The sequence below is a fragment of the Oncorhynchus mykiss genome, chromosome 28 (assembly GCF_013265735.2).
Source record: "Oncorhynchus mykiss isolate Arlee chromosome 28, USDA_OmykA_1.1, whole genome shotgun sequence".
In the NCBI taxonomy this organism is placed as follows: Eukaryota; Metazoa; Chordata; class Actinopteri; order Salmoniformes; family Salmonidae; genus Oncorhynchus; species Oncorhynchus mykiss.
In genome coordinates, this window is record NC_048592.1 from 2,201,776 (window position 1) to 2,213,689 (window position 11,914).

The window sequence follows — 11,914 nt, forward strand, 5'->3', positions numbered from 1 at the left end:
CAGCCCTTTTGCGACCACCACTAGCTACTGCGCCCATAATTCCAGTTCTGAATCAGAGAGGTACGGGGGCTGCCTTAAACGATATCATCTGCGCCCAGGGATTTGAACCAGCAACCTTTCGGTTACTCGCACAACACTCTTAACCACTAGCCTACCTGCATTTGCAATATTTGAGTTGAAATTTCTGTAGACCAGGGAGGTCCACTAAAAGCAGGTCTTCCAAGTGAGGCTAAGAAAGCTACCTTCCTGTCTGTGAGATAGAGATGAGTCAACTCTATCTGAATAATGGTGACACCTCTGGGTCAAATCAGACACGTCATCAACAGTAAGGTCAGTTATAGTATCATAATAAAAATATCCTGTCAGGGGTTTACAGAACTGGGCTGTGTATTAGCTACACATTGTAACTGTGATTTTTGAATGCTTCCTTAGCTAGTGGAAAGCCCCGGCAGCAATTTTTCAACTTACCTTTTCTGGGCGACACTTCCTTCCATTTCTATTGGGAAGAAACTTGTCCCATAACCTTCTGTGTCCTGTTGCAGATGGATCTCCAAAAACCAGAGAATATTCAGAAAAATATAAAATTAACTTTTTGTATCGAGTGAGAAATGCCTCTTGCCTCAGTATGTAGATCTGTTTTGGTCGCACTGTGTGATTCGCTGTCATCTACTTCTACACGTGGCAGGGTGGCATAGAAACGACTAGTTCCTGCAAAGATGTTGGGAAATGCAAGATGTCTTGCAGCTAAGATGGCGAGGGAACTCCTCACTCTGTGCAAAAAGGGGATTTAATATCTTTCTGTACATTCTCAGTTTTTTGGAGTACCACCTGCAACTGGACACGGATGTTTATAAGAGACTAGTTTCTTACAAATCTAGAACAAGAAAAGTATCGCCAAAAAAGGTTAGGTAAAATATTGCTATCAGGTGTATCAGCTGTATGGAAGCATTCACATATCACATTACTATGTGTAGCTAGGCTGTATATCTAAACTTATTTTATTTGGTTTATTTTCTATTCTATGTAACCTTTATTTAATTAGGCAAGTCAGTTAAGAACAAATTATTATTTACAATGATGACCTACCAAAAGATAATAAGCTTTGCTGATGACACTGTCTGTGATTTATTTAGAATTCAAGATACACTTAACCGGCATGGCTGCCACAGCATTCTGCAGCAATACACTATCCCATCTGGTTTACACTTAGTGGGACTATCATTTGTTTTTCAACAGGACAATGACCCAAAACACATCTCCAGGCTGTGTAAGGGTTATTTGACCAAGAAGGAGAGTGATGGAGTGTTGCATCAGATGACCTGGCCTCCACAAACACCCGACTTCAACCCAATTGAGATGGTTTGGGATGAGTTGGACAGCAGAGTGAAAGAAAAGCAGCCAACAGCAGCATATGTGGGAACTCCTTCAATACTTTGGAAAAGCATTCCAGGTGATGCTGGTTGAGAGAATGCCAAGAGTGTGCAAAGCTGTCATCAAGGCAAAGGGTGGCTACTTTGAAGAATCTAAAATCTAAAATATTTGTTTACATTTTTTTTGGTTACTACATGATTCCATATGTGTTATTTCGTAGTTTTGATGTCTTCACAATTATTCTACATAGTAGAAAATAGTAAAATAATATATATTAAAAAACTTGAATGAGTAGGTGTGTCCAAACTTTTGACCGGTACAGTATCTTTTTGTGATATTTTTATGACTTGTTAAACATTTTCTCTGAGCAATTGTAGTGTTATAAAAAAAAGAGAAGTTCCTTTTCTGTGCACACAATATGGCTCAAGATTTGTACTCTTTATTTATACATACTTTTTTGCTCATAATAATTTGGGATACGACTGTTTAGTTTTTGCACATGGTCACCTAAATAGCTGTTAATGCCACAAACACTGCTGCTGGAGGTAAGAGATGACGTCTACAAGCATCTCTAATCTGGAAGAAAGCTATATAATGATGAATATTGTTCAAATCTTGTGGTGCTGTGTTTGTCATGTAAATATCACGCTGTAGCTACAAAATGTGTTGAATAAAAGCACATTCTTTTTCAATCCTGTGTTGAAATTACATATAAGACTAGTGAACACAGTGTTCTGGGAAAAATAAAATTAATTATCAAATCAAATCAAATTTTATTTTTCACACGCGCCGAATACAACAGCTGTAGACCTCACAGTGAAATGCTTACTTACAAGCCGTTAATCAAAAATGCAGTTCATAAAATACCTAAAAAAAAGTGAGAGATAAGAACATTCTGAAGGTTTTGTGGCAGGGATTGCAGTTTAGAATGTTGAAGCCTTGCGTTCCGCCATTGAAATGAATGGTGATACAACAAGCTTTATAGTTTATGAAGTATGAATGGTGGCCAATAGCTCTGTTGAAGCCATCTAAGTTCAGTCAGTCTGCACATGTCAATGTTGGAGTGGTGTTTGTAGCTGAAATGGACCAAGAGCAGTGGTGAATCCAACATTTTACCTTAGAAGTCTATCGAGTTTTAATGCTAATCGCCCTTACAGAATAAACGTGATACGTGCAGATATGAAGCCAAACAACAAAGTTCAAACTGGTTCACCACGATTACTTTTATCTGATTTGGTCCAATTACAACCATGTGCCACAACAAGCAGAACAAATAATGTCAATAAGCGTATTCCCAAGACACAATTAAATATAATCTGCCTTTTGGCTGAAGAGATTGTTTTCTAATCATTAGGTATGGAAGTATATGAATGATTTAATAATATTTTTCATCACAAAGGTCAAGTAGAAATGTTTCCGATCAACCAAGTTAGAGACACATGTGCCCTCTTAGCAAAAACTCATATCATGATATACAGTATCAACGAGCCCCATCTGAATGAACTTTGCCTCGTGTGCATGGATGGCGGAAACGTGCACGTTTCTGGCTGAAGGTATCAGTGCTCACGTGTGCAGAATGTGTGCGTGTATATCAGACGAGAACGTATGATAAAACAAGACTGCCACAGGTTTTTACAGGGTCTCAATGGAGGCCTTTATTCCAATTAAACAAAGAAGTCATGAACAGCAGTTAGTTTGGAAAATAATTACATTCAAAATGTGCCACTTACCAAAAATACAGCTAAACTTTTAAAACCGCAGTTCATATAATAGTTCTAGGTTTGTGAAATTCCAGTAACTTTCCCCAAACTCCCAGGCTTTCCAACAATCCTAGTTTGAATGTTCCCGGAATCAGGAGGAAATAGCTGAATATCCAGAGAATCCTCCCAACAGGGATTTCTGAAAAACCTGGGAATTTTAGGAAAGTTACCAGAATTGTTCAACCCTAAACAGATCATATGATTTTGGTGGAATGGGTCTTAAATAAACATGTTTGTTTCCTCAAGTTTCTAATGTTCACCATAAAGTCGTACTTTAATTACTATCAGACATCTGTACAACATACTTCCTGTCCATCAGTCCCCTGTCCACACACACACATTCACACGTTGTTTATATTTATTTTCTTAAATGTTGCTTGGCTTATTATAATACATTTACAACCAGTCCAAAGATATACACATCTCAGTACCATTTCTGTGTTTTTAAGTTATCTGACTGATAGGAGCGGACTTGTTCTAAAAACCAGAGAAGCAGAGTAGTTTTGGTATGAATATGGCTGAAGAAAAACCATGAGTCAGTTGGAGCATCCCAAATGGCACCCTAGTGCCTACATAGAGCACTACCTTTGAGTAGTGTAAAACGGACTGCTTCCAGTATCTCCAGAGAGAGAGAGAGAAAGAGAGAAAGAGAGAAAAGAAGTGTGTATATTAGAGGATATTGGTCATTTCTGATGCGTGCTGGGGCCTTTACACAGGCACGCAAGCGCACACACAAATGCACGCACACACAGGGCTGTATTAGGAGGTAAGAGTCTACCATATAGCTCATTACATGACATACAGGTACATAATGGGCTGCGTATCTAATGGCACCCTATACCCTATATAGTGCACTACTTTTGATGATGCACTAGATAGAGAGTAGAGTACCATTTGGGACGCAAGTACACTCTCCCAGCTCTGTACTTTAGAAACAGCAGAGGGAGACAAAGCCACTTTATTTACAGACATTCATTGATTCTCTAGTTGAGCCCACAGAGAGAAGAGGTGCCTGAACGAACAGCATATAGAAAATAAAGGTAAGGTAAGTATTTTCCCCTATATAGCTCAGCATTTTCATTTTGGACCAAGGCCCATAGGGCTCTGTTCAGAAGTTGTTTTGGGACGCCGACATTGTGTTGGTAGAGGAGCTGAAGGTGTCCCAGCAAACAGAGAGACCAAGCAAGAGACAGACAGACCTCTCTATACGGTCTGGTCTGTATGTCCTTAACAGGTAAATATACTGTACAGTGTAGGCTAAATACTGTTTAGTGCAGCCAGAATAGTGGATCGATAGACCCTCCCCCTGCAATACTGACGCCACTGTTGGGAGACTGAGGTTACTGAGGCCTGCCTGACAGACCCACCTTTCCTGAACATATCAAGGTTGTTACTCCACCCTAACCATAATATAGTGTCTGTCCTCTCTTCAACGCTCCATCCGGACAGTATCCTCCATTCGGCCAGTCTATCCAGACGAGAGGCTAACTCAGGTACTGGGCCATGGAAATCCAGTGTATGGACAGAAGTGGATTTTTGTCTTTGGCAGTAAGTGCCACAAATCCAGAAGAGGAGGGGGGAAGCACACATGTTTGCAGCCAAGTGCAAAGAGTCTCAACTTGGTTGGTTTATTGGTCGTGGATAATAAGTCCACCTTTGTTTTTTACCATGTATCCATACAGGTCTGGTCTGTGGGGGATGGAATCTGAGGTGTGCTGTGAATGACCACGGGTTAGAGGAAGAAGAGGCTTGGGATTGGTCTGGGTTGAGAGCTCTGTTTGGTCATGGTGGTGGTGTTGTTCAGAGAGTAGGCCGGGGTTGTATTCATTACCATAGACCGTAACAAACACTGATCCTGGGTCAGTTTGGCATTCTCCCCACCAATGGTTAAGGTTAGGATTGGGCGAGCGTAAGCTGGTACTAGATCTGTACACGGGGAAAAGTCTCTCCTCTGGTTTCTACCTAAAGATACCCTCATACTCCAGCAGGATGAGCTCCACTATCTGGTTCTGATAGACCATGTGGACTGCCATGTTCCAGGTCTCTGTCTCGGGTCTGAGCAGGGTGGGGCCAAACACTATGGCTACGCTCTGGGTCGTCATACGGTTCTCCTCGCCATGGTCAATCACCCTGCAGACAGACAGAGAGAGATCAAGTTGTTATTTTCTTGAAGCTTTATTTAACCAGCCAGTTAAAAGAAACACATTGACGGCCTGGCAAGAGGCGATGAAAGTAAGTAAAAGCACAGTGTGTGTGTGTGAGAGAGTGAGTGAGAGAGAGTGAGAGAGAGTGAGAGAGAGTGAGAGAGAGAGTGAGAGAGAGAGAAGAGATGCAGGGTTATTAGAGCCAAAGCTGTAACATTATATAATTGTACAGAACATTTATATTTCTAGAAAACCTAGGAATTTTGCAACCCTACTCCTGTTAGCCAGTGGATCAACATGAATAAGGCTAACACAATCAGATCACATTGTAATTTAGTTCACTGTTGAAGTGTGACTTACTTCCTGAGGTGTTTGAAGAGGGCCTGCATGGTGTCCTGATTGGGTTTGGGCAACTGTTTGACCAGCTCCTTGATAGACTGGACACGCTGCATGTAGTCTGGGATCTCTGTTTAACAGGAAGTCAGGACAAATGTTACAGAAGAAAATTGTCTTAGACACAGTAAAAAACAACACTAAAAAGCCTTTCATTAACTAACACTCACATTTCACTTGTCCCCCCCTAATATACTGAACAAAAATAGAAATGCAACACGTAAAGTTTTATTCCCAAGGTTCATGAGCTGAAATAAAATAACCCAGAAATGTTCCATATGCACACATTTGTGCACAAATTTATTTGCGTCACTGTTCGTGAGCATTTCTCCGTTGCCAAGATAATGCAGCCACCTTACAGGTTTGGCAAATCAAGCAGGTGATTAAACAGCATGATCATTACACAGGTGCACCTTGGGCTGGGACAATAAAAGGCCACTCTAAAATGTGCCGTTTTGTCACACAACACAATGCCACAGATGTCTCAAGTTTTGAGGGTGCGTGCAATTGGCATGCTGACTGCAGGAATGTCCACCAGAGCTACTGCCAGAGAATTGAATGTTCATTTCTCTACGTCCAACTGGCCTCACATCCGCAGACCACGTGTAATCACGCTAACCCAGGACCTCCACATCCGCAGACCACGTGTAATCACGCCAACCCAGGACCTCCACATCCGCAGACCATGTGTAATCACGCTAACCCTGGACCTCCACATCCGCAGACCACGTGTAATCACGCCAACCCAGGACCTCCACATCCGCAGACGACGTGTAATCACGCCAACTCAGGACCTCCACATCCGCAGACCACGTGTAATCACGCCAACCCAGGACCTCCACATCCGCAGACCACGTGTAATCACGCCAACCCAGGACCTCCACATCCGCAGACCACGTGTAATCACGCTAACCCTGGACCTCCACATCCGCAGACCACGTGTAATCACGCCAACCCAGGACCTCCACATCCGCAGACCACGTGTAATCACGCCAACCCAGGACCTCCACATCCGCAGACCACGTGTAATCACGCTAACCCAGGACCTCCACATCCGCAGACCACGTGTAATCACGGCAACCCAGGACCTCCACATCCGCAGACCACGTGTAATCACGCTAACCCAGGACCTCCACATCCGCAGACCACGTGTAATCACGCTAACCCAGGACCTCCACATCCGCAGACCACGTGTAATCACGCCAAGGACCTCCACATCCGGCTTCTTCCCCTGCGGGATCGTCTGAGAACAGTCAGTCAGACAGCTGATGAAACTGTGGGTTTGCACAACCAAACAATTTCAGGACAAACTGTCAGAAACCGTCCCAGGGAAGCTCATCTGTGTGTTTGTCGTCCTCAGCAGGGTTTTGACCTGACTGCAGTTCGGCGTCGTTTGGTTGGCAAATGTTCACCTTCGACTACACCGGGCAGATGGTAGACAGTGCGCGCGGCGTCATTGTCACCGTTGTCAACAGAGTGCCTCATGGTGGCCGTGGGGTTATGGTATGGGCTGGCAAAAGCTATGGACAATGATCACATTTGCATTTTATTGATGGCTATTTGAATGCACAGAGACGGGATCCTGAGGCCCATTGTCCTGCCATTCATCCGCCGCCATCACCTCATGTTTCAGAAAGACAAAGCACGACCCCATGCCGGATGGGACTGTCTTTCTGTACATGTCCCAGTTCTTCCATGGCCTGCTTACTCACCAGACGTGTCACCCATTAAGCATGTTTGGGATGCTCTGGATCAACGTGTACGACAGCGTGTTCCAGCAACATCCAGCAACTTCGCACGGCCATTGAAGAGGAGTGGGACAAGATTCCACCGACCACAATCAACAGCCTTATCAACTCTATGCGAAGAAGATGTGTCGCACGACTTGAGGCAAATGGTCCCACCTAGCTATCGTAAGACGAATGCAGTTGATCTGGGTCTACGTACCCACATCCATTTTAATATGATATCTGAGTGAGACTGACTAACAAAATCAAATGGGGGCCCCCCCAGCCGGTAATTCGACCATGATAACAAGTGTAGATAGCTAGGACCTAAACTAACTTAGCAATCAAAAAAATGCTAGCTGACATGGTCAAATTGACTGACTATCAGTGACTGACATAACAAGAGAAAAACTGCTGATGCACAAGCGCATTTCTAAATTGCATTGTGTGTGTGTGTGTGTGTGTGTGTGGGGGGGGGGGTTGATCCGAGGGCCTTGTAATGTCACTAATGATGATAAATGAAGAACATTTTCAATTAATGGAACAGTGTACTCACTGATGGCATTGACAAAGTCATGGAATAAGCTGTAAGTGAAGAGCGGTTCAGGTAGCTCTCTAAAGAACATCTTCAACGCTCCCGTAGTCACGTGGATATCTTCCCATTTTCCCTCCTCAAGGTCCACCTTTTCATCTACACACACACACAGATAAAGACACAGGGTTATTCAGTGAACTACGTAGTGTGTACGCTATAGGTACAAGTATACATGCTTGCAGTTAGAGTTGCACAATTCTGGTGACTTTCCTAAAATCTCCAGAAGTCCTGGCTGGAGGGAATAAGCAGGAAATCCTGAATACTCTAACCGGGACTTCTGGAAAACCAGGAGATGTTGTGGTAAAGTTACCAGAATTTTGCAAGCCTAGTTGCAGTAAACAGAGAGAGAGAGAGAGGAGCACCTACCATTATTGACAGTGAAGAGAGGGGACAGGAGCACCTACAATGATTGACAGTGAAGAGAGAGGACAGGAGCACCTACCATGATTGACAGTGAAGAAAGGGGACAGGAGCACCTACCATGATTGACAGTGAAGAGAGAGGACAGGAGCACCTACCATGATTGACAGCGAAGAGAGGGGACAGGAGCACCTACCATGATTGACAGCGAAGAGAGGGGACAGGAGCACCTACCATGATTGACAGCGAAGAGAGGGGACAGTAGCACCTACCATGATTGACAGTGAAGAGAGAGGACAGTAGCACCTACCATGATTGACATTGAAGAGAGAGGACAGGAGCACCTACCATGATTGACAGTGAAGAAAGGGGACAGGAGCACCTACCATGATTGACAGTGAAGAGAGAGGACAGGAGCACCTACCATGATTGACAGCGAAGAGAGGGGACAGGAGCACCTACCATGATTGACAGCGAAGAGAGGGGACAGGAGCACCTACCATGATTGACAGCGAAGAGAGGGGACAGTAGCACCTACCATGATTGACAGTGAAGAGAGAGGACAGTAGCACCTACCATGATTGACATTGAAGAGAGAGGACAGGAGTACCTACCATGATTGTCAGTGAAGAGAGAGGACAGGAGCACCTACCATGATTGACAGTGAAGAGAGAGGACAGTAGCACCTACCACGATTGACAGTGAAGAGAGAGGACAGTAGCACCTACCATGATTGACATTGAAGAGAGAGGACAGGAGTACCTACCATGATTGTCAGTGAAGAGAGAGGACAGGAGCACCTACCATGATTGACAGTGAAGAGAGAGGACAGGAGCACCTACCATGATTGACAGTGAAGAGAGAGGACAGTAGCACCTACCATGATTGACAGTGAAGAGAGAGGACAGGAGCACCTACCATGATTGACAGTGAAGAGAGAGGACAGGAGCACCTACCATGATTGACAGTGAAGAGAGGGGACAGGAGCACCTACCATGATTGACAGTGAAGAGAGAGGACAGTAGCACCTACCATGATTGACAGTGAAGAGAGGGGACAGGAGCACCTACCATGATTGACAGTGAAGAGAGGGGACAGGAGCACCTACCATGATTGACAGTGAAGAGAGAGGACAGGAGCACCTACCATGATTGACAGTGAAGAGAGGGGACAGGAGCACCTACCATGATTGACAGTGAAGAGAGAGGACAGGAGCACCTACCATGATTGACAGTGAAGAGAGGGGACAGGAGCACCTACCATGATTGACAGTGAAGAGAGGGGACAGGAGCACCTACCACGATTGACAGTGAAGAGAGAGGACAGTAGCACCTACCATGATTGACAGCGAAGCGTAGTTTCTGGATGACAGCCAGGTTCCCACTCACTCTGTACAGCCCGTCCACATTCAGAGCTACAGACAGAGGAACACAGCACCATCATCACACACACGTTGGCAGTAGCCCAATTGTTTGCATTGTTTTAACCTTCCTTCATGGATATGCAAACTCAACAAAGGCCTTTAAATTGCACTCTATCTACCAGGCTCTCTATCTGTTTAGAGTGCCTGGTAAGCCTTTATTCTTCCTGCTAATATCATCACAGCATCAGAATGAGAGACAACAGGCAGACAGACACAGGAGCACACGGTAACACTGTCTCCGACACCTGGCATCATAACACGTTATTACACGGTCATAACCATGTCATAATCTGTCATAACAGCTGACGTAACCTGTCATAATATGGTCATAGCACTGTCATGACACATATATTTACACCTGTTGTGACATATATTGTGTTATTTTATGGCTGGTCATGACACCTACATAAGAGCTTCAAAACACACATTTATTCAAATGCGTTTCTTCCCTGTCAAGAGGTTTCCTTTCGTTTGAAAGTTTGTTTGTTAAATCCTTTGTTGTTGTAATGAAATCTTTAGTATTTTTTTTTCATCATATTTTAAAGAACTTGAAGAAAATACACTTTATGACACTGTCCTGAAGCATTATGACTATACTGTGTCACTTTACTTGAACTAAGAAAATACATTATGACACTGTCCTGAAGCATTATGACTATACTGTGTCACTTTACTTGAACTAAGAAAATACTTTGACACTGTCCTGAAGCATTATGACTATACTGTGTCACTTTACTTGAACTAAGAAAATACTTTGACACTGTCCTGAAGCATTATGACTATACTGTGTCACTTTACTTGAACTAAGAAAATACTTTATGACACTGTCCTGAAGCATTATGACTATACTGTGTCACTTTACTTGAACTAAGAAAATACATTATGACACTGTCCTGAAGCATTATGACTATACTGTGTCACTTTACTTGAACTAAGAAAATACTTTATGACACTGTCCTGAAGCATTATGACTATACTGTGTCACTTTACTTGAACTAAGAAAATACTTTATGACACTGTCCTGAAGCATTATGACTATACTGTGTCACTTTACTTGAACTAAGAAAATACATTATGACACTGTCCTGAAGCATTATGACTATACTGTGTCACTTTACTCGAACTAAGAAAATACATTATGACACTGTCCTGAAGCATTATGACTATACTGTGTCACTTTACTTGAACTAAGAAAATACTTTATGACACTGTCCTGAAGCATTATGACTATACTGTGTCACTTTACTCGAACTAAGAAAATACATTATGACACTGTCCTGAAGCATTATGACTATACTGTGTCACTTTACTTGAACTAAGAAAATACTTTATGACACTGTCCTGAAGCATTATGACTATACTGTGTCACTTTACTTGAACTAAGAAAATACTTTATGACACTGTCCTGAAGCATTATGACTATACTGTGTCACTTTACTCGAACTAAGAAAATACATTATGACACTGTCCTGAAGCATTATGACTATACTGTGTCACTTTACTTGAACTAAGAAAATACTTTATGACACTGTCCTGAAGCATTATGACTATACTGTGTCACTTTACTTGAACTAAGAAAATACATTATGACACTGTCCTGAAGCATTATGACTATCATAATCATACAAGCCAGATAGGCCCGTCAAGTACATGCCCTTATGTCAGTTATCAGTCATAAAGAAGGTGTCTTTATCCTGCTCCTGAAATCTGATCTTGCATTCAACCTGGTCATCAGCAACACAGCATTGGGATAGCAACATGTCTGACATCAATGTGTGCGCAATTACAATGGTAATTTAATATGGACAATTTCAGAAAATGTTACATAACAGAAAAGACAAGTAGGCTATAGAGTAATGGAATGTTGGAAGGTTTTATGTGTTTTGACACTCACGTAGGTGTGTCATGACAGTGTTATGACCATATTATGACAGGTTATGACATATTATGATAACGTTAGGTGTCAAGTAAAGTGTTACCGAACACACATACCATTGTTTTCCATGTGGTCGATGCACATCGTGACGAAACTTGGCACGGATGCGTTCTCTCTCTGACAGAGGTCACTCAGACTGCAGCCAAACACCTGGTCTGAGACACACAGACAGGGAAAGGTTTATTATTATAGAGGTCCAAAGTAC

General features: G+C 42.9%; 1 protein-coding gene across 6 annotated transcripts in view; it reads right to left on the minus strand.

Moving 5' to 3' along the window:
* Positions 1–2,998: 2,998 nt before the first annotated feature.
* LOC110508335 (rho GTPase-activating protein 12) overlaps positions 2,999–11,914 on the minus strand; it is a 157,229-nt gene continuing 148,313 nt past the window's right edge. For all 6 annotated transcript variants that reach the window (XM_036966260.1, XM_036966258.1, XM_036966257.1 and 3 more), the window contains 5 exons: positions 11,766–11,864; positions 9,687–9,764; positions 7,952–8,086; positions 5,636–5,741; positions 2,999–5,261 (listed from right to left, as the gene is read on the minus strand). In XM_036966260.1, coding sequence (XP_036822155.1) covers positions 5,090–5,261; positions 5,636–5,741; positions 7,952–8,086; positions 9,687–9,764; positions 11,766–11,864 — 590 coding nt within the window. In that variant the 3' untranslated portion in view covers positions 2,999–5,089. The remainder of the gene's footprint in view (positions 5,262–5,635; positions 5,742–7,951; positions 8,087–9,686; positions 9,765–11,765; positions 11,865–11,914) is intronic.